The following is a 24,319-nucleotide window of genomic DNA, read 5'->3' on the forward strand; positions in this document are numbered from 1 at the left end:
TCTGAATATATTGCTTTTTTTATTGAAGAATAATGGAAGGGTTTTTAGTCCACAAATGCATGTAGGCACACATCTTTAACATGCTGAAATGATTATCGTTCGACCTTTCCTTTGCCCTGCTTGTCACCTCTCCTATGCTTCTGACATCATATAGCAGTATATACAGGACTTCTGATGTCAATGTTCTTTTCAATGCTGGTATTTAAAGACAAAGACCATATAAAGAGACGTCTTCCAATGTAGGCAGATTTTACTGTCAAAGTGGAAAGGTTGTAACGTTCCAGTTGTAACTGCCTAATCCTACTGCAAACTGCTGAAGCTAATACAACAGAAAAATGGTTTCTTAATAATCCAGGCAAATATTCTAAATCAAAGAAAGTCTGGAGTATTAAATCCTTTTTAATAAAATCCAGTGAAATGTGTATATCAACAAACATGATTTCAAAGTTGACACTGTACTTTAATACAGTAAATTAAAAGTTGGTAATTTAGAAACACTCTGCACCTGCAGGGTCCATCTATGCAGTCCATGTATCGTTTGAAAAAAGCATCTTCTCTTGTTAATGATACAATTGTTCTTATGTTCTCCATAGTTTCTGTTGAAATCTGCATTAATGTGTACAAGAGTGTTATAATTACTATTTCACATAATTATTTTTCTATGTGTATACACAACAGCAGGCAAGTTAACAAAATGCAATGTATTAACTCAAATAACTTTTTTAAAGTATTTTTCAGAAAATTTAAATTCTAAAATTAGGGGCACAATTTCACTTGATAAGAGTTTGAACAAGAATAATTCTGAAAAATCTGAATATTGTTGAACTAATCTCCATAAGATGGGGAGGTTTATTCACAATTTAGCACAACAATATTCAACTGAGTAATAGTAAATAACATAACATTAATTCAGAGTGTCTTTAGTTCAACAATCAATAAATATATAGCCTCCTAAGGTCTTCTACAACCTTTGCTTGGCTGATGTGGTAGATAGAGACTATTTACATTATACAGAAAACAGTGATGATATGATAAACTACTTAGTGCTAAGACTTGCAAATAGTATTGTAAAAACTGGCCCAAATATTTAGTGTCTTGATTTATATTGTAAAGGACTCTATTTCTAATTTTCCTGCACATGACAAAATTAATCAGATACAAAGTAAATCTCACCAAAGTAGAAGAGATTGGAGTTAGATATCATGTAAATTCTATTTTATGTCTCTCTATAAATTTGGTAAATTCAGCAAAAACTGTTATTGCTCAGAATAAAAACACAAGAGAAGTCACAGATTCATGTATGGACAGATTCATGTTCTCCAGAGATGCTGCCTGACCCAATGAGTTACTCCTGCACTTTGTGTCTTTTCACATAAGGGAAGTAGTTTTAAGCTTTTTATAGAATCTTTGGAAGATATATTTGTTGTGCTCCTTTCAATTGAGAAGAATGTTCCAGTGTAATTCAAAGTAAATAAATGAACATGCCATTTTGCTTGGAAGGATCAACACCTGGGATCTGCACTACAAGCAACACCATCAATGAATTTATATTCATATTTGTAATGGACTACAAATATAAGAAACTGTGCTCAAAGTTTTATCATTTTTAAATTGCAGAAAATTATGAACCCAGCCCAGACCATCACTCAAACTTCCCTCCCTTCCATTGACTCCATCTACACTTCACGGTACTTCTGCAAGGCCACCATCATAATCAGGGATGAGTCTCACCCTGGTCACTCCCTCTTCTCCCCTCTCCCATCAGGCAAGAGGTATAGCAGTGTGAAAATGCATCCCTCCAGATTCAGGGACAGTTTCTTTCCAGCATTATCAGGCAACTGAACCATCCTAACACCAACTAGAGAAGATTCCTGACCTATCATCTACTTCATTGGACTCTCCGACTACCTTTAATCGGACTTTACCTGACTTTATCTTGCACTAAACATTATTCCCTTTATCCTGTATCTGTACATTGTGGATGGCTTGATTGTAATCATGTATAGTCTTTCCATTGACTGGATTGCACACAACAACAAAAGCTTTTTGTTATACCTCGGTATATGAAAAAATAATATTTGGAAAGTCATCTCTTAAGTATCTTCAGTCTGAATTGAACAGAAATATAATATGTAACTATATTGATTAAAAGAGGGGAGTAGATTTTCTTCATGCTACATGTGGGTGAGATTATAAACTGGTCTTTATAATGGAATAATTTTCCAAATATACTTGGAAGATGAGAAATATTAGAGCTGATTTTAACTTTAGATCAAATAGGCAATTCTGGTTTGACAATGTACAAAACATTCTTTAAATTTTATTTTCAAAGGGCAATATAATATCATGACTACTATTGGAAATTATAATTAATTCCCCTATTAATTGGAAAACTTGCCTTATGCATAGAACATACACTTTTCCTGGTGAATTAACCCTCTAAATAGACTCTGGTAAATTCTCACCTGTCCAGATTTTACAAGAAATTTATCATCCTTTAATGATTGCCCTGAATACGTTCTCATTACAATCACATTTGCAGCAACAAGAAATGGAATACAACACAGAATAAGTAAAGTCAGCTGCCATCCAAAAACGAATGCAACGATTACAGCAGCTCCTAAGGTGCAGACATTCATTGCAACGTTACCGATCTGTAATCCTGTGGCCTGAAAGAAAAAAGAAACATGCAATGATTCCAATGCAACATATGAAGGACAATGTGTTTTAAAGTGGGCAGCAGGCAAACAGTTTAACTCATTTACACAATATTAACTAAATAGAACGTCGAGCAGTAGAGTGCAGAAATCGGCCCTTGGGCCCACCATGTCTGCACAAACATGATGCCATATCAAACCAGTTCCTTCTGCTTGTATGTGATCCATATCCCTCTATTCTCTGCATATTCATGTGCTTATCTAAAAGCCACCTACACACCACATTCTGTTCCACCACCACTATCTCTGGCAGAGTGTTCCAGGCACCTACAACGCTCTGTGTAAAATAACTTACCCCACACACCTCCATTAAAATTTGTCCCTCTGACCCTAAAGCTTTGTGCAATAGTATTTGGCATTTCCACCCTGGGAACATGGTTCTGATGTCTATTTTAGCCATGCCTCACATCTATATATTAAACTCTCGTTTGTTATCTTGTTTGTGACTGAACTTCAGCCAAAACGGTACATGATAGCGCGACAATTTTAGGCCCACTTTACTCACCATTGTCACTTTAGTGATAATACAAGTAGTTTTATTGAAATCAGTGTTATATTTTTAAAGTTATTCACATTTTATAGTTTAAAAGGAGGGGAGGGGGAAGGGAGGAGGGAGAAGGGAGGGGGGAGTGGGGGAGAAGGGAGTGGGGGAGAAGGGAGAGGGGGAGAAGGGAGAGGGGGAGAAGGGAGAGGGGGAGAAGGGAGAGGGGGAGAAGGGAGAGGGGGAGAAGGGAGAGAGGGAGAGGGGGAGAAGGGAGAGGGGGAGAAGGGAGAGGGGGAGAAGGGAGAGGGGGAGAAGGGAGAGGGGGAGAAGGGAGAGGGGGAGAAGGGAGAGGGGGAGAAGGGAGAGGGGGAGAAGGGAGAGGGGGAGAAGGGAGAGGGGGAGAAGGGAGAGGGGGAGAAGGGAGAGGGGGAGAAGGGAGAGGGGGAGAAGGGAGAGGGGGAGAAGGGAGAGGGGGAGAAGGGAGAGGGGGAGAAGGGAGAGGGGGAGAAGGGAGAGGGGGAGAAGGGAGAGGGGGAGAAGGGAGAGGGGGAGAAGGGAGAGGGGGAGAAGGGAGAGGGGGAGAAGGGAGAGGGGGAGAAGGGAGAGGGGGAGAAGGGAGAGGGGGAGAAGGGAGAGGGGGAGAAGGGAGAGGGGGAGAAGGGAGAGGGGGAGAAGGGAGAGGGGGAGAAGGGAGAGGGGGAGAAGGGAGAGGGGGAGAAGGGAGAGGGGGAGAAGGGAGAGGGGGAGAAGGGAGAGGGGGAGAAGGGAGAGGGGGAGAAGGGAGAGGGGGAGAAGGGAGAGGGGGAGAAGGGAGAGGGGGAGAAGGGAGAGGGGGAGAAGGGAGAGGGGGAGAAGGGAGAGGGGGAGAAGGGAGAGGGGGAGAAGGGAGAGGTGGAGAAGGGAGAGGGGGAGAAGGGAGAGGGGAGGGGGGGTTGAGGAGAGAGGGGAGAGGAGGGGAGGACAGGGTGCAGTACCAATGCAGGAGAGGTTTGGGCCCAATGGGTCCACTTTGTGTAGTAACTTTATAAACTTCTGTCTGGTCTCTCCTCCAGTGGAAACATCCCAATTTTATCCAACCTTTCCCTATAGCGAATACCCTCTAATCCAGGCAGCATCCTGGTAAAGCTCTTCTGCACCATCTCCAAAGTCTCCACATCCATTCAAAAATGGGGTGACCAGAAAGGCCACAATTCTCCAAATTCAGCCTAACCAGTTTTATGAAGTTGCAACATGTCTCCTTGACACTTAATGCCCCAACTGATGAAGGCAAGCACATCAAATGTCTTTGATATCGCTCTATTAGTTTTGCTACTTCAATAGACAATAGGTGCAGGAGTAGGCCATTTGGCCCTTTGAGCCATCAGCGCCATTCAATGTGATCATGGCTGATCATTCACAATCAGTACCCCGTTCCTGCCCTCCCCATACCCTCTGACTCCACTATCAATAAGAGCTCTATCTAACTCTCTCTCGAAAGCATGAAGCTATAGACAGATCCCAAGATCCCTTTTTGTTCATCAATGTTGTTAAGGATATTGCTATTAACTAGATACTTTCCCCTTACATTTGACCCCCAGAGGGAAACACTCGTACTTGATCAGATTAAATTCCATCTTCCATTGCTCCACCTACATCTGTAACTGTTCTGCAGCCTGTTGTATCATTTGACAACCTTCTTCAATGTCTACAACTCCAACAATGTTTGTGTTATCTGCAAACTTACTAACAAGTCCATCTACATTTTTGTCCTAGTCATTTACATAAATCACAAACAACAATAAAGAGTCCAGTACTGATACCTGCTGAACACCACTGGTCAAAGACCTCCAGCCAGAAAAATATCCTTCCACCACTATCCTCTGTCTTCTATAGATACGCCAGTTCCAAATCCAAGCTCCCTATACATTATGGATCCCATGCATCTTAATCGTATGGATCAACCTACCACAAGGGACCATGTCAAATGTTTTATCAAAGTCTATGTAGATAACTTCCACTATCAGACCCTCATCAATCACGTTTGTCAACTCCTCAAAAAACTCAATCAAGTTTGTAGGACATGACTTTCCTGGACAAGGCCATGCTGTCTGTCCATAATTAGTACATTCTTTTTCAAATAAATCTAGGTATCGTTTCTTCTGGTCCTTATTTTTTTTTTTTTAATGTATATGCCTGAAATATCTGTTAAATTTTGTGAAATATTGCCACAAAATAAAAATATCCATTATATATCAAAGATTCCTTGAGGCAAATTAGATTTTTTAAACTTTTGGTATCAAAGGGATATAAACCCTTTTATTATAATTTTATTTTAATAAAGTTTTATTATAATAAAACTAGATTTTCACAGGTTCTATTGAATGGCTTTCTAATGCGTTTATGGTGAACCTCTCAGCCAGCGTAGCTCGAGTGCTAATATTACAAAAGGGGGTTAAGATATTAGGATTGCATTATCTAGTGTAGAGTTTTATTTGTAGAGTGAACGCTACAAATGACACGCTATTCTGTCTTATCCAACTTAAAAATGCTCTAACTGGTGCCTTCCAAGGAGACAAGATAGCTTGGAACTTATCTTAATTTTGGACCTAAATAATGTAAAGATCATTTTTATGGAATTAATAGGTTGAATTTTCACTCATGCCATAGCTTGGCTCCTGGTCAGATCAGCCTTACCATTCTGTTGTTGCTGATTCAAGTTCCTCAAAAGTTATGTGAGCTTTCACTGAGTTTGAATACATTAGCTTACCAACAGTGAGAAGGATTAAATTTCCATGGTTCTATGGAATCCAAAACGTAATAGCTAATGAAAGAGGTGGATTATTTTTTACACAGAGTGCCAAAATAAATTAGGAAGCAGCAGCCTTTAATCATTTATTGGGGATTTGGTGGTTGGTTGTATGGGAGGATCCAGCAGCAGCAATGATTCTTGAATTTGCTGATGGATCATTTGATATTCTACTTGTGGCAATAAAAATAATTCCCAAGGATGGAAAAAGTAAGAACCATAAAAAGGATGGTTCAAATAACCGATAGGGAAAGTATAGACACACTGAGATGAACCTCTATCATTTACTGAATGGTGTGAAACAACACTTAGTAACCTATCGTTGCCCAAGGCAAGTGAAGACACAGTTTCCTTCACACATCCCATTCAACTTGTATTGGCATAAGTTTCTTTTTTTCATGTTAACACTTGGCTAGAAATAGAGCTGACTTTAACACAGGTGAACCTTTGGAGATCACGATGCAGTAGTTCACTCCAAACTCATGTGAAATCTCACATGAACTGCCAGAATCACAGAATGTAGATCAGTCACTCTATTCCTGATCCATGTCGGGTCTTTAGCGAACTGTCATCACCCCTACCCCCCTCACCCACAATGACACTGCCTGGACGTGGGACAAGCAGCAGCAACACACTTTTGATACACACAAACAACAAATGTCGTGTCCTCCTACACTGTCCTATTACGACGTAAATAAGTCTGTCACGCTTACATGTGACGCTTCTCAACACGGCCTTGGCGCAGCATGCCGGCAGGAAGGAAATCCTGTCGCGTATGCTTCCAGGACAATGACGGACACTAAGACTAAATATGCACAGATCGAAAAAGAGTTGCTGGCAGTGGTCTTTGCACGCGGCAAGTTCAATGGCTACATCTTCGGCATGCCAGTGACCATCGAAACAGATCACCAGCCACTGGCAATCATTCTAAATAAACGGGGCTCCAGCACGACTACAAAGGATGATGTTAAGGCTCCAGAAGTACGACATTACCCTTGTTTACAAACGCGGAACACTTATGTACCTGGCCGACACTCTGTCTTGGGCTCTCAGGAAATCCACAGCCTAGCTCGCAGCTGAGAAGGACACTTTCGATGTTATGGTGGTCAACCACATCCATTCATTTCTTCTGGAGGAACTGGTGACACACACGGCTGAGGACACCACCTTGCAGACATTCACCTCTATCATTAAACATGGATGGCCCAGCAAACAGCACATGCTTCCGCCCTCTATTCAGCCCTTCTTTCCCATTAGAGACGAATTAACCATTCATGACGGGGTCGGCATGAAGGGTCACAAGGCCATGATCCCAGTCTCGCTCCAATGGGAGTACATTGACGCCATACACAGGGGGCATCCTAGGGGAACCACAGTGAAAAGACCGAGGGCCATTTTTTTCCGGCCAGCAATGACAGATAACATCCACCAGAGGTTACAATCTTGCCCCAGGTGCCACTGCACAAAGCCCCACCAGCAGAGGGAACCACTTCTGCTGCATCCAGTTGCCGAATTGTCTTGGACCCTGGTGGCAGCCGACATCTTCGATTGGCACAATCAACAATACCTAGTTCTCGTGGACTCATACTCCAGCTGGTTTGGGATTGATCTACTTCGCACTTCGACTTCTGCAGCGGTGATTCTAAAGCTAAAGAGACATTTCTCGGTCCATGGGGCACCACATACTCTCATGTCTGATAATGCTGGGCAATCCATGAGCCAGCGCTTTGAAGATTTTGCTGTGCAGTGGGATTTTAAACATATCACCAGCAGTCCGGAATATCCCAATCGATCGGACTGGCAGAACAGGCAGTCCGCAGCGCCAAACAAGTAATGGAGAAGTCCCACTGAGCCCAGTCGGACCCATAGAAACATAGAAACATAGAAAATAGGTGCAGGAGGAGACCATTTGGCCCTTCGAGCCAGCACCCCCATTCATTGTGATCATGGCTGATCATCCACAATCAGTAACCTGTGCCTGCCTTCTCCCCATATCCCTTGATTCCACTAACCCCTAGATGATTCTACGCCACAACCAGAAAAAAAAGGTGAGGTAATTTCTGATTTAAATTACTCTGGGTTTGATTGTGTCTCCTGTGCGATAAGCAGCAATACACTGACTCCTTGATGAGTGCAGATAGTCTTTGTACTGTTCCTAGATCTCCTCAATCTCAGAAACGTACTGCGTGACTCAACTCTTAGCTCTCCATCTCCAAGACTGATGTCCAGATATACTCGTGCTCCTCTTTCCATCTCGAAGCTACTGTTAGAGCCACAAGTGCACTGTCAAAGCAGGTGGTTCAGGCTCAGTTACTCCACAAAAGGTTGTCACAGAAGGCGTGCTACGATCAATCAAGTCATCCACTCCAACCTTTGCAGGAAGGACAGCCTGTCAGGCTACAAACCCAGAAAGGCAATGATCGCAATGGGCACGGTCAAAGAGAAATGCCAGGAACCCAGGTCCTATCTTGTTCAGTCAGAAGGTAGTTTCTACAGAAGAAATCGGAGACACCTCTCGGTAGAGGAGCCAGTACCATCACAGCGAATCCCTTACGATCCCACGGAATACCCGGATGAAATGATGTGGACAGAAGATGGAAATGCTCTTCTAAATGATAGACACGTGACAGTGGACCATGAACAGTTTTGGGATCAGGTTCCCACGTCTGCACCTGTGGAAGAACCACCAGTGACGTTGCGACCAGTGGAGGAACCACCCATGGGAAAGTCTCCCGTGAAGCCTGTGCCGGTAGAGAAGTTGCCTGTGAAGAAATTGCCTGTGAAGCTCGTGCCAGTGGTGGCATCACCTGTGAAAAGTACCACTGAAGGGCCCTACAAACCTCATGTAGGACGAGTCTGCAAGCCAAATCCCAAATACAGAGACTATGTATAAATGATTCAATTTCAGTGGGTTTTGCTTTGCTTTGCTTCGCTCTGCTTTGCTTTGCCATAGTTGTTAGATTGTTGATCAGTATATTCATTTTTTATAAGCTTCGCTATATTGCTTGCATGCATGTTTGCTTTATTTTATGAGGCATGCGCTAAAGAAGGAGGATGTAGAAAAATATAATCGATGATGGACAACAGCATCAAAGGATATGTTCTACTTTGCATTGTAGAATGTATGGTTATAAAATGTCACTGGCTGCAACTGGGTGCATTGCGGCTTCTCTGTCTGAAATAAAAATATCGCAGTGCAAGTCACTTACCCCTTTAATCTGTGAAGCATCTGTAGCCAAACGAGTTAGTAACACACCAACAGCATTCTTTTGATCATCAAACCAACCAATCTCCTAGTGTTAGGATAAATTGAGTGATAATTAAATTCAAACTATTAAACAATAAGGTTTAATAAAAAGCTACAGCATCTCAGTCTGGTATTTATTCACAAAATTTTGGAGTAACAGCAGCTCAGGCAGCATCTCAGGAGAGAAGGAATGGGTGACGTTTCGGGCCGCGACCCTTCTTCAGACTGATGTCAGGGGGGCGGGACAAAGTTAGGATATAGGTGGAGACAGGAAGATAGAGGGAGATCTGGGAAGTGGGAGGGGAAGAGAGGGACAGAGCAACTATCTAAAGTTGGAGAAGTCGATGTTCCAGGCAAAATATGAGGTGCTGTTCCTCCAATTTCCTGTGGGCCTCACTATGGCACTGGAGGAGGCCCATGACAGAAAGGTCAGACTGGGAATGGGAGGGGGAGTTGAAGTGCTCGGCCACCGGGAGACCAGTTTGGCCAACGCGGACCGAGCGCAGGTGTTGAGCGAAGCGAACTCCGAGCCTGCGCTTGGTTTCGCCGATGTAAATAAGTTGAAATCTGGAGCAGCGGATGCAATAGATGAGGTTGGAGGAGGTGCAGGTAAACCTCTGTCTCACCTGGAAAGACTGTTTGGGTCCTTGGATGGAGTTGAGGGGGGAGGTAAAGGGACAGGTGTTGCATCTCGTGCGGTTGCAGGGGAAAGTGCCCGGGGATGGGATGGTTTGAATAGGAAGGGACGAGTGGACCAGGGAGTTACGGAGGGAACGGTCTCTGCGGAACGCAGAAAGGGCAGGGGATGGGAAGACATGGCCTGTGGTGGGGTCCCGTTGTAGATGACGGAAATGTTGGCGGATGATTTGTTGGATACGCTGGCTGGTGGGGTGGAAGGTGAGAACGAGGGGGATTCTGTCCTTGTTGCGAGTGGAGGGAGGGGGAGCAAGAGCGGAGTTGCGGGATGGAGAAGAAACCCTAGTGAGAGCCTCATCTATAATGGAAGAGGGGAAGCCCCGTTTCCTGAAGAATGGGGACATCTCTGACGCCCTAGTGTGAAACACCTCATCCCAGGCACTGATGCGGTGTAGACGGAGGAATTGGGAGCCGGGGATAGACTTCTTGCAGGAGACAGGGTGGGAAGAAGTGTAGTCCAGATAGCTGTGCGAGTCAGTGGGTTTATAGTAGATGTCAGTCACTAGTCTGTCTCCTGTGATTGAGATGGTGAGATCCAGAAACGGGAGGGAGATGTCGGAGATAGTCCAGGTATATTTAAGGGCAGCATGGAAATTGGGAGTGAAGTGTATGAAGTCAGTGAGTTCTGCATGGGTACAAGAGGTTGCACCAATGCAGTCGTCGATGTAACGGAGGTAGAGTTCGGGGATGGGGCCGGTGTACGCCCAGAACAGGGATTGTTCGACGTACCCGACAAAGATCTGTCTGGAATCATTGCATATTCCATGTGGATCATCTCCCTTTAACTGATATCTAAGATTTCACTCAGTATGTGGGTCATTCAGACTTGCATCTATTCCCCCACAAAAGATTTCAGTGGAAATGTCCACAACCTAAGAATTATTAATCATTTGCAGGTTTTCCCAGTTTACGACAAGCTTTCTTCCTGCAAGCTGTTCATAGGCCGAACAGTTCGCAAGTCGGAAGTGCAGCCGCAAACCAAGTTCTCAGCTGGCAGAGGATGGCCACAGACCCACAGCAGCCAGCAGGTCAATACCGAAGGTCTCCCCACTGCTCAATTGTACATTCGGCTTGTACACAAGTTGGCCATTTGGAAGCTGGAGAGGACATTTTCTATAAAAGGTAGTTGATGGCAAAGGGTATAAATCACAGTTCACAAAAGGTCTACTTACTCCATATTTGTTGGGCCCTTCAATGGCTTTTGCAAGTCGAGAGGCATGGCGCACGTTTGACATTTTGACATTTTGTTTTGCAGGTCACAGCAAATGGCATTGTGGTGTTTTTAATGGCTAATGCATGTTTGGGTCTGCCTTATGTAGTTCAGCATTGTCAGTTATTTCAGTTGGTCCTGTGTCCCATCTATGCCAGTGATCAAAGTCTACAATCGACCAGGTGATCCAATGGAGTTTAGTTCAGTTCAGTTCAGTTTAGAGATACAACACGGAAACAGGCCCTTCAGCCCACCGAGTCTGTTGCGACCAGTGATTCCCCCATATTAACACAATTCTTCTCACACTAGGAACAATTTACAAAGTCCACTAAACTAATTAACCTACAAACCTGTATGTCTTTGGAGTGTGGAAGGAAACCGGAGCTCCTGGGGAAAATCCACACAGGGAGAACGTACAAAGTCTGTGCAGACAGCACCCGTAATCAAGATTGAACCCAGGTCTCTGGCGTTGTAAGGCAGCAACTCTACCACCGCACATCGCAGCAGGTTCAATTGTACTCTTTGATGATGAATCCTCTGACTGTGCACTGATGATATCATCTCAACATTTGTTTCTGTGCCAAGAAATCATTTTCTATAGACAACTTCACATGTATTTTATTTCTAAACACTTCCTCAAAAAGATAGTGATCTAAATTGTTTTACTGTTGAAATATTCTTTGCTGTTCAATGCTTGAGAGCAAGAATTCCGAATAAGTCTCCAAAAAGGCACATCTACTTCCCATTGGAAGATTAGCTCGAGTTTATTCCCACCCATATGCCCCCGATTATGATCATATTGATGTGACCTGTGCCTATGAATTCTCATTAAAATAGAACATCCCTGTGATCAAATTATTCAATAATAGACTAAAATGTCCATTTGAAATAGTGTCCAGAAAGTAAAGTGACTTCAAGAAAACTGTGTACGTTATTTTTCCAATGATTGCTAATAGTTTGCATTAAAATATATATTAATTGCTTCATTTCCTCATGTAAACATTAGAGTGGTACAGTTGCTGCCTTACAGAGACAGATCCTGACTAAGGGTGCTGTACACAGAGCTTGTACGTTCTCTCTGTGACCGCGTGGGATGCTTCGGTTTCCTCACACATTCCCAAGATGTGCAGGTTTGTGGGTTAATTGCTTCTGTAACTCACCTCTAAAGTGTATGATCTGAAACTGGGATGACATAGAACTAGTGTACGGGTGATCAATGGTGGCACAGACTCAGTGTGCTGAAGGATCAGTTTTCACATTGTATCTCTAAACAAAACTAAACTAAACTAAGTTTAAACTCGATTTCATCTACTCACTTCCAGGTAGGTCCAAATACCATTTGATGGAGTGAACAGATTCTACAGCACCAAGTTGCACACCAGCAAAACTCAATTTTCCAGACATTTGACCATTCACTTATCCCATCTATATCATATTTTAACTTTCTTTTAATCACATTATAATTTACTTCTGCGGTCCAATTCAACTATTAGAGACCAAAGAAGGCTCTCGACCCAAAATGTCATCTGTCCATGTTCTCCAGAGATGCTCAGTTAGGTTAGGTAAGGGGGAGGTGCAGTGAGACCTGGGTGTCCTTGTACACAGGTCACTGAAAGTTGGCGTGCAGGTACAGCAGGCGGTGAAGAAAGCTAATGGAATGTTGGCCTTCATAACAAGAGGATTTCAGTAGAGGAGTAAAAAGGTTCTTCTGCATTTGTATAGGGCCCTGGTAAGATCACATCTGGAGTATTGTGTACAGTTTTGGGCTCCTAATTTGAGGAAGGACATCCTTGTAATTGAGGCAGTGCAGCGTAGGTTCACGAGATTGATCCCGGGATGGCGGGACTGACATATGAGGAAAGATTGAAAAGACTAGGCTTGTATTCACTGGAGTTTAGAAGGATGAGAGGGGATCTTATAGAAACATATAAAATTTAAAAAGGACTGGACAACCTAGATGCAGGAAAAATGTTCCCAATGTTGGGTGAGTCCAGAACCGGGGGCCACAGTCTTAGAATAAAGGGGAGGCCATTTAAAACTGAGGTGAGAAAAAACTTTTTCACCCAGAGAGTTGGGAATTTGTGGAATTCTCTGCCACAGAGGGCAGTGGAAGCCAAATCACTGGATGGATTTAAGAGAGTTGGATAGAGCTCTAGGGGTTAGTGGAATCAAGGGATATGGGGAGAAGGCAGGCACGGGGTATTGATTGGGGATGATCAGCCATGATCACAATGAATGGCGGTGCTGGCTCGAAGGGCCGAATGGCCTCCTCTTGCACCTATTTTCTATGTTTCTATGCTGCCTAACCAGCTGAGTTACTCCAGCATTATTGTCCAATTGTAAAAAGTTAATTCCCCAAATTTAGGGATTCCCAAAATCTAGGGAATCTCCAACAAATTGCACAAATTCCTCTCTCTCTTCCAACTTTTACAGATACTTGATGTGTGTCTGAGATCCGTATAGATTAATAATTCACAGTTATACCTTTGCACTTCAGTCCTAACAGGAATTAGAAGAACTACCCACCTGTTGTAACATTGCTTTAAATGATAATACACGCAGCCTCATTGTAAGGATTTCCCCAGATTTTCCAAACATGTAACCCTTGAAGATTTCAAAAGAAAAAAATATAATTAGAATGTTAGATGACCATGGAGCTTTTGTATTCTCATGATTTCCTAAAGTAACATTCATACTAGCAAGTGAAATGGTTATAATTTTGCAACTTGATATTATGTGTGGACAGAGGAAGGCAAGGGGCTTCTATTCTTTCTGTTCACTCACCTGTATACAGTGACTCAATAATAAGAGAGCTCCCAAACCTAGGAAAATCAAAGCAAATATAGAAGCCCTCTGCTGTTTCTGTTCAGGGTCAGTGATTGCAAATACCTAGATGAAGGAAAAAAACAAAGATGTTATTAAGGCAGTGTCTTTTACAGCTTTTCAGTATTTATCAGCCAATTGTAAAGGAAACAGTTAAAACTGCAGGTTGATGATAATTACCTTACAGCTATTAGTGAATAACAATGATTAGGGCATTGGGCATTATGAACATTGTTGGACCTAAAGAGATTAAACCCAGGAACTTGGATAAAGAGGAATAGATAAGGGTAATGTTTAGTGTAGGAAGGAAGTGTAATTAGAATATTAGATGCTGGTTTACACTGAAGATAGACATATAAAGGTGGAGTAACACAGCGGGTCGGGCAGCATCTCTGGAGAAAAGGAATAGGTAACATTTTGGGTTGAGACCCTTCCTCAGACATTGTCATTGATTAGTATTTGGTGGCATCAGTTGGAGCCAACAAGATAAGATTAACAACCATGGACAGAACAGTTGACTTTCACTGCTTTTAAGATGTATATTTAAAAAAATCACCTCATCTATCTCAATTTGAGAGAGTTTACCCTGGCATTTTTCTCACATAGGCCTTTGTATTTCACGGACCAGTTAGTAGGTCTGGACTCAAAATAAAGTATAAATTACTGCTGTGTGTAATTAAAAGTGGCAGCTCATTGGCATGCACCATGTCTTCCAAACTAACGATGTCATGACCAAACAAGGTCTAATCATTTTAAATTCTGGTCAAAGGGTAGTATTGGGCGGTAAAGTTGAGAGAGCACTCCAGTTTTCCATTAAAACATTGCAATTTTTTTTACTTTCATCTGAGAAGATAGGTCCAATATTTTGTATCTAATCTGAAGATAGCACCATTGACTAAATAGCAGTGTTGTGTGACCCACAATCATATGCTCTTTGATGGGTCTGAAACGTTTGACTCATAGGATGAGTTTCCACCTTAATGTTAAAATTATTGTCGCTATCATTTTCCTAGGTAAATGTCGACTATATATATTAGTACATTTAATTAGGTTTATATCTTCAAATCTTTGACTTTACCGAGTGCATAAAAACAAATCTCACCCCAATAATCCGGGAAAACACCACACCAAATGCTACTGGTACAACACCACCTACAATGGCAAAGAGGCATCCAATGACAATGTATGGCCACTCTGTTTTGTTCAGAGCAAGAATTTGTAGAAATGAAACTTCTGCCAAATCTTCTTCCTATAAAAATTCCAGAATTAAAACAAGATAATTAAATCATGTCAGAATAAGGGCATGCATTCAAAAAGCCATTCCTCTATTATCTGAGGAGGAAAGAACTATGTCAGATTTGATATTGTTAATATACATTGGGAAATACAGCAGTCATAATACTGTCTTGGTGAATGTTCCCATTTATTTACCTCCAGTCCAATAAAACAACCTTTCACATCAGCATTCTGTTCCTGCAAAAAAGTTACCATAGACCCTTTTAATTATGTGGCCTTCAATCTTGATGACAAGACCAATATGCAGTACCATATTAAATGCATTTTGTATGTCCATTATACCAAAGCAACCAAACTTGACTCATCAACCCTCTGATACCTCAACAAAAAACTCTAACATGGTTTACCTTAAATAAGACCATGTTGACTTTCTCTATGCAATCCATACTTGTTCAAGTGACTTTTAATTCCATCCCTGACTATTCTTTTAGAACAGTCCCCACTACCATCATTAAACTGACTGGTCTGTAATTACTCAGTTCATCCAAGTACAGTTCCTTGAACAAGAATGCAACTGTTGGGGTTTTACGGTCCTCAGTGACCACACCTGTACCTATGGATGTTTGGAAGATTATAGACACAGCCCTTCCAATTTCCTTCATAACTTCCCTCCATACCCAAGGACATATCTCTTTGGACCAGGTTATTTATCCATTTTAACTGTAACTTGCACCTCATCTTTATTGTTAGTTTTATGTGTGCACAGCCAATATATAAATATTTATACAAAATGTTTGCCATATGGAAATTCACATATATACATTCAGTTCTGACCAATTTGTTTGCTTCTTCATTATTCTCTGTTGTTTCGTTTGATTCAGAGGAAGCAATTTTTTTAAGTTTCTTGCTTGACGTTCTTCTGAAACTGCCCCTGCTCATCATCTGCATGCTTTTGACTTCATCGTTCTCCAGTTCTTTCACATTCTCCAAAGCATCGCCTGTTTCTTCGGCACAGTCACCCATCTTATTTGAACTCTTAAAGAAGAGGAAAAAGAAAGTATTTCTTAAGATTGCTGATTAACTTAAATGCGATCACTTAAGTGCTAAAAAAAACACACCTGTGTCATGTAGTGAAGTTCTAAGTGGGCAAGGTGAATTTCAAAGGCCCTGCATTATCAGCAAGTTAGAATTACCCAAGCTAGTCACCTCCCCTCAAGAAGTGTTGGTTCCAGATTTTAAGCTGCTTGGTAAATACATCAACAAAACCTTTCCAAAGCTTGTGAGGAGAAAGTGGGAGATGGGAGGAGTGGGGTTGGGAGGAGTGGGGTGAGGGAAGGGGGGGGGGGGGGGTGGGAAGGGGGGGAAGTGTCCTTTCATACAAAAGCATGTCAGGTCAAATCCTACAAGTCAGGTTATATTTGTGATCTGTTCACTCTTTCATAACATGCTAACCTATTGAGAAACTGCAATGAATGCCCCAGCAAGTATAAACAATGGAGGAATAAATCGTGGCCAGAAGGGAACTATTATGTCTTCACAAAAGTATTGGCATACAGCACATTCGAAGAGGTAGTTATTCATTTTGCAATTCACCACACTTAAACTATAGATACAGTTAGAATTTAAGATGGAGATGTATGTCTGATGTTGCTGAGAAGCATCCACACCACATAGTATTTATGTCTAATAAAGATCACTTATTTTTGCAATGAGCAATTCTTAGTTTGGATTTTGTCACTCATAATGTGGTTTAAATACTTTAACAAGCCATAAACATTCAGTGCTGAACCTCCACTGCAGCTTAAAGCAACAACTTCTATTTGCATAAAAAATCAATTTGCATAAAAAATATCCGGAGGATCTTGGCAGAAGCGTAGGGGCACAGAAATAGCTACTGTTCCACAAAATAAAAGAGGTGACAGGCAAGGCAGCAAAACTCTGGTCAGAAGTGAGTTTTAAAGGGCAGCCAAAGGGATAAAATGGAATGGAAGGTATTCCAGTGGATTAGGCCAAGCCACATGCTGGCAACAAAAGAAAGGAGAATGCAAGAGTTCAGAGAGTAGAATGAATGCAAGGTTCATGTAGGATTTTGCATTGAAATAAGTTCAATGGGAGAGCAGGGAGAGCCAAGGACATAGAATATTTACAATCTGAGATGAAAATGTTTAATTTGAGGCTTTGGTAGGCTGTTCATGCTGCTGGATGTTGCCACATGCATGTAATCCTTAATCAGTTAATAATTTATGAACAGACAAACAACACATTGCTTAATAAATCAAACGGCATTTTGTACATTAATTTTGCATAGTTTGAATTGTGGGTTACAGTTACAGACGGAGGTCTCACACATATATGAAATTTTGAAAAGGGTAATAGTGCGACTTCTGGAAATCTGAAATAAAAGTGGAAAAGTTTGCAACTAAGTGGATATGGCCACGTCTGTAGAGGAGGAAATATAATTAATCATAAATTGAAAAGTGAGAAAACAGGCATGCTGCGTGTTACTGAGAGAGGAGCAATGGAGAGGACAGAAAAATATCTATGTGATAGTGCAGAAAACAAGACTGTCCAAGGGACGGTGTTACATTTGGTGCCATCCTGTTGATCACAGCTGATCTGTCTGGAGGAGTGTAGGTTCAGGGACATAGCAGGTGGCGGATGTTCGAGTGAACAGGACTAACTGGAATATAGAGTAACTGTGTGATGCACAAAAGATCAGTTACTGGACTGCTGAAAGAGAAGTGATTGCTGAAAATACGTTGGTATTCAGATGAGGCCGATGGAGAGACAACTGAGTTAATGTCATACGTGCATGGTCTCACATCGGGACTGGCGGTAGCCTGCCTCAATGAAAGATGACATGCTGCTGCTCTTCATTGAAGTAGTTCAGATTAAAGATAAAGATGTCTGAGTGAGAATGTAGAGACAAGGAACGGCAGAAGCTGGTGTACAAAAAGAGATACCAAATGCTGGGTAACTCAATGGGTTGGGCAGCATCTCTGAAGAACATGGATAGGCTTTTATATATCTCATTCTGTTTATGTTCCTCCATACAAATATGATGAACTCCTCCTATCCAATAACTTAAAACACACTTTGTAGTCTCACATTCCCATTGGCACAATTCATCATGCATTCCACCTGTTTCATTCCCATTCAATGGGGGACAAGAAAAAATCCTCGTGTTTAACAATCATCAATTCTGTGATCATCCACTTTGTATTCTTACATAATTTTCATTTTGACACTCATCCTGCATACTCTCAAATGCTTATTCTTAAATTGCTCCAACACACTTACATTTAAAAGCCGATCTCTCAGAGGATTGAAAAGACTCAGGCTCAGCAGAAAGCGTGCCAGTGTGTCAGTTGTTTTTTGAGATCAGTCCCAACATCTGCCATAGGCTTCTGGATGCAATGAAAGTCTTCTGAAACCCAGACTTCTAAATGAAGGGTCTTTCAGATTTGCATAGAATAACATCGGCCAATTTGCTTAAAATTATTATACTAAACAGGTGACCAATTTTCCAGGTTATTGCGTCCTCAACTCAGATAATCCAAGTGGCAAAGAGGAAAAATGTCAACAAGTCTCCACTGTGATAATTTAACATTTAAAAATGAAATACCATGACCCAAGACTGGCATTTCTGCCATTAAGGAGAATGTCATGAATAGAAAGTGACCTCCTCGGATTTCCCATTTCCTTCACATATTAACAGTTTGCAAGCAAATTATACAGCTATATCAGTCATAGAATAACAAATAAACAAAGGTGATTTGGTTGCAGTTTACTGCTTACCTGCTGCATTACTAGGGAATAGTAGATGCCCTTCTTGTCCATGAGCTCACTGTGCATACCTTGTTCAGAAATTACTCCATTGGAAAAAACAGCAATGGTATCAGCAGTACTGATTGTTGAGAGGCGATGGGCAATCACGATGGTTGTCCGACCTGCTCTGGCCTGTAGTGAAAAGGTGATCAGAAAGAATGATCTAAATCTTGTTCACAATGGTTGGAAACATTAAAATATTAAATTTGGGGAATCACATTGCTTGTTAATGAAAGACTTTGGTTTACATGCTTTGAAACGTGACTATTAACAAAATAAATCCCCTTGCTTACGATTTCAATACTTATCTTAAAGTGGAGTCAAATGATGTGAGAGATGTGTGTTAAGTTGTTATACATTAATAATCATGTAGCATAATCTTGAGCCTTTAATTTTATTAAGACAAATTATTAGAATCGACTAGAGCCTTTCTAAAGCATTGTTAAAGCATTAAACATAACATGAAACAGATACAAGAAAGTTTCCAAACAGGAGTGGTCCAGACAGTAACCCTGGAAAGAAGCCTTGTCCTTCATATTTCAGGCATAATCATTCTTTGGAATTGATTTAACACTTGGACTAGATTCTCTATTCTGCTGAAAGCTACATGTGTGCCACCACTGGACATGGCATCAGAGAATGGTTACAGCAAAGAAGGAGGCCATTTGGCTGGCATTTCTGCTCTTAAACGGTTCTACCACGAATAGAAAATAACCTCTTAGGTTTCCCATTTCCTTAAAATATTAATAATTTGCAAGCAAATTATACAAACACATCAGTCGCAGAACAAAATAAACAAAGCTGATTACCAGGGAATAGTAGATGTCCTTCTTGTCCATGAACTTACTGTGAATTCTAGTTCTATACACTATCCCTTTTTCTGCAGCTTTGCAATTTTTTATCTGCCATATATAGATAACTATTTCTCTCTTGAAGCACACATTAGAAGCTGCCTCTAACACATAAACAGGCAGTGCATCCAGATTCCTCCACAACTTTCACCAAAAAGTATTTCTGCATGTCACTCTCAATTCCCTTCTGCTTCATATCTGTGTCCTCTATCCTCCACTACATTGCAAAAGATAACAGTCTCCCACTATCCACTCTGTTCAGACTCATTGTTTTAAGCACTGCAATCAAATCCCCTCAGCCTCTCATTATCCTCTAGTAGAAAATGCTCCCAGCCACTACAATCAATTTTTATAACCGTATCAATCATTCCAGGAACTATTCTCATAGATGTTTTAGATCATCTTCATTCCTTCACTTTCTTTCAATAATGTGGTGACAGGAATGGAACATTGTGCAACAGATAAGGCTGGAACATTATTTTATAAAGTTCACAATAATGTCCTGATTTGTTACACACAATGTCTCTGTTGATAAGCCTGGAATGGCGTATGCCTTTTTACCTGTTTTCACAACCTGCCCTGCCATGTTTAATGAAATATAGGCACAAAGTGGTGGAATAACTCAGCGGGTCAAGCAGAATCTCTGGGGAACACGTATAGGTGATGTTTTGAGTTGGTCCTGACTGAAATAGCAGAGAGTTTTCCAGAGATGCTGCATGACCCATTGATTTACTCCAGTACTTTGCGTCAATTTTTGTAAATCACCTTCTGCAGTTTCCTTGTGTCTGCCACTTTTAAAAACTTGTGCATTGGGACTCTCAGGTCCCACATATTACTTGTGTATAATTTATGTTTTTGTGTGTCATCTATATGCCTGTGATACTTCTGCAAGCAAGATTTTCATTGCACCTGTACCTCATCGTACGTGTGCATATGCCAATAAATGCTAAACTTGAAATGCCAAAAGTCTTTTAGACTATCCCCCAAATCAAGTGACCACTGTGTTGCCAACTTAAACATTTTTTTCCTATAGTTGGCTTGACCAATAGAAGTTGTATGGAGAGAAGATCAAGATGCTGAAATGGAATGCACTAAAATTAAATATTATATGTCTGGAATTTGTGAACCAAAATGGGTTCAGAACACTTTACTTGGAAGAAAGTAAAATTCTCAGTGAGAGTGTTTCCAAAGCAAGCTAGGCAACAAGAAACTAGTCATCTAAAATGAGTCAAACTTCCACTGATGCTAAATTCCTTGCAGAAAACTTTTAATTGAGAACAGGAACTTAATTTTCATTAGTTTGTGAACAAAAGTCATGTCAATAGTTGAAAATAGAGGCCAGCATATCCCATAGTATTTTCAAATGTTTAATTTAGAGTCCAAGTCACCTGTACTTGATTAAAAATGGTGCGTGACCTCATTCTATCGTCTGACTGGAATGAACCTGAGCTTTTTATCTCCACTCTTCCAAGTGGAAGATCATTTGTCTTACATTTTCTTCTCATAAGTTTTAATTTAAGGTGCATGGTATACATATTCTGGTCCATCTACAAGTAGACCTTCAAATTAACCTAATTCATGGATAGGACAGGTTTGGAGGGATACGGACCAAACACGGGCAGGTGGGACTAGTGTAACTGAGACATGTTGGCTGGTGTGGGCAAGGTGGGCCTAAGGGCCTGTTTCCACACTGTATCAATCTATGACTCTATGACTCTAAGATATTGGACGGTCTACACCAAAATTCAAGTTCAAATGAGCATGCACATCCGAAACACAAAGCTCCATACAAGAATTGACCAATCTTCCCATTTAAATCATTGAGGATGTGAAGAAATAATTATAACTCCATTAGTAAAAGGGATAATGCACCTCAAACAGATTATTTGATCTTTATTGTGCGGAAGTTGCTTCACACTAACAGGCTGCAACATTTTCTAAATAATGCGGCAATTGTATGGGACATTACTTAAGGTGTTCTTGGAAGATATAGTAACATTTCTTACTTTTGAAACTATTGACAGCCTTATTTCCTGAGGAATATAACTGATTACCAAAAGGAGAATGAGCAATTGAGGGACGTTTCATATATTCCAGTTCTTTTGCTAGAATTCTCAATTGGTTAAACCAGCTTGGGTTTCTTTTACATTATATTGTTTAGATATCATTAAAATAATTGTTTATCTCCACCTTCAACAGATGCCTATTAAATTAATTGTACTTTTTATATGACAGTCAAGGCATTAAAACAGCTACAATTGAACACAAGAGAATAAAATTAATTAAAATTCTTAAATGGAGCATTGTATAGTACATGGAGACACAGGAGATACTGGAATCTGGAGCATAAAGTTAGCTGGTGGAGGAACACAGTGGATCAAGCAGCATCTGTGGAGCCAAAAGGAAATTTGATGTTTCAGGTCAAGACCCTACATTGGGGCTAAGAATATAAAGGAGAGATAGACAGCATGAACAGGTGAAGGAGGAGGCAGTAGCCAGGTGGATCCAGGTGAAGAGAGTTTGAAGGGTAGATGGAGACAGGTGAGGAAGGGTCCAGTAAAGATTGCAACACAGATTAGGAGGTGAAAAGTGGAGCAAAAAAAAGGACTCGGACCTATGGGTTCTCTGTCCTCTCCCCTACTGGTTCCATTCATCCACCATCCCCACCTTACCCGATTCCACTCATCACTTTCTTTTCTTATCAGATTCCATAGTCAGCTGTGTTGTTTGTCTCACCCTTTCACTTCCCATCTCTGCCACTAAATCCATTCTTTCTTTCCCCACCATAGACATATCATAATTAGGTTCAATATTATTTCATCCAGTGGGTAGAACTCCGATTGCAAGCCTCATTCCAGTAAAACAATATCTTGTGCAACAATATCTTGATAATCACATGAATCCAGAACCCATTTATAAATCAACTCAAATTTCTTATCATAAATATACTGGGTGCTCATTCACAGTTTGTCTGCAATTCCACATCTTAAAACATCATATAGCCTGTTAGAGTTCCATGTCCATAATTATATTAGAGTTATCTAGGTGAAGCAAAATATTGAAAGTAAACGACACTGAGGTTGAATGACATAGCAGAGAGGACAATGTGAGTCATTCTTATAATTCTAACACCTTTGTAAAAGCCTGGAATATTGAGAAAGGTCAGGAGAATCAGGGTAAGGATGGAGTTTAACATTTTCAATTTGAGTACAGTGGGGAATTAGGGAGGTGGTGTCTGTAAAAGCTAGGAAACGGGAAATCTCAGGAACAATGATCATGCCATTATAAAAAAAGAGAATGTGAGAGTGAAGGAAATTAAAAACCATGCAATAATTGTAATGAACATGCCTTCTCAGAAGCTGATGGGATTGGATCAGGTATCTGCTTTACTCTCTGTCCAAATTACATGGAAATTAAAATTCAAGGACAGTCAAACTTTTGCGGCTTAAAGAATTAAACATTATTTGAGGCTTAGTAAAACTTTTCATATGAAAGAAGAAACCTGGAAGTAAATTTAATACTTTCAGTAGGTATCAGTAATTCAAGTTTTTGGTTAAATGATGCTTCTTCAAGCAGTCTGATACATAATAGAGGGGTCAGTGAGGAATTCTGGTATGCCTTAATTCACGCCCACTTACCTTATCCAGAGCTGCCTGCACTATGGATTCACTCTGAGTATCGAGAGCAGATGTCGCTTCATCCAGCAGAAGAATTTTTGGGTTGCTGACTATTGCACGTGCAATAGCAATTCGCTGCTTCTGTCCACCACTCAGCTGGGTACCTCTTTCACCAACAATTGTGTTAAATTTCTGTAAGATTTGAAAGCACAAAACCTTAAGCTATTTCCTACAGTCTTTAAACAAATACAGCAAATTTATCTTGAAAGGGGCTCATGAAAAATTGGGGTTCAAAGACAGAATTCCTGAGCTTAAGATCAAAATAACTGAAGTAACCATCACTGGAGATGAAATAAAACTGATTTATTAAATATATCCAATAAAATAAATATTAATATATTAATAAAATTGATATCTCACTGATACATGTTCAGTTAGATATAAATGTGCCTACATTGATCAAATTAATGGCTGTATGAACACTAGAACTAAAAGAAATATAAACAAGAATAGGCCACCTGACCCTTATGCCAACTCCAGCTATCAGTTTTCCAATGTCTCCAGAGATAGTTTTTATCTTCTTGCCTGAACATTAACCTGGTGCCATTGATTGCATGTCCATCACAAGACCCATTCAAATCTAATTTCTGTGAAGGTGAATGTGAAAATTGCGCTTTTGAATTATGATACTTTTGTTATCATTTTCATTATCACTTTCACAGATTCGTTATCCATCCATTACAGAATTAGTGATGCACCGAGGATATTACATTTTTTCCATCAGAGAAGTAGCTATATCTCAGATACATTTAGAGAGTGCTGCAT

At 40.8% G+C, this 24,319-nt stretch overlaps 1 protein-coding gene across 1 annotated transcript in view; it reads right to left on the minus strand.

Moving 5' to 3' along the window:
• The window catches only part of LOC144605985 (ATP-dependent translocase ABCB1-like), a 60,881-nt gene that overhangs the window by 16,173 nt on the left and 20,389 nt on the right, over positions 1-24,319 (minus strand). The window contains exons 11-19 of the mRNA XM_078421722.1: positions 23,516-23,686; positions 18,997-19,158; positions 16,033-16,233; positions 15,065-15,211; positions 13,924-14,028; positions 13,666-13,743; positions 9,196-9,279; positions 2,466-2,669; positions 506-606 (exon numbers count right to left, since the gene is read on the minus strand). Of these exons, the coding sequence (XP_078277848.1) occupies positions 506-606; positions 2,466-2,669; positions 9,196-9,279; positions 13,666-13,743; positions 13,924-14,028; positions 15,065-15,211; positions 16,033-16,233; positions 18,997-19,158; positions 23,516-23,686 (1,253 nt within the window). The remainder of the gene's footprint in view (positions 1-505; positions 607-2,465; positions 2,670-9,195; positions 9,280-13,665; positions 13,744-13,923; positions 14,029-15,064; positions 15,212-16,032; positions 16,234-18,996; positions 19,159-23,515; positions 23,687-24,319) is intronic.

The sequence above is a fragment of the Rhinoraja longicauda genome, chromosome 2, assembly GCF_053455715.1.
Source record: "Rhinoraja longicauda isolate Sanriku21f chromosome 2, sRhiLon1.1, whole genome shotgun sequence".
In the NCBI taxonomy this organism is placed as follows: Eukaryota; Metazoa; Chordata; class Chondrichthyes; order Rajiformes; family Arhynchobatidae; genus Rhinoraja; species Rhinoraja longicauda.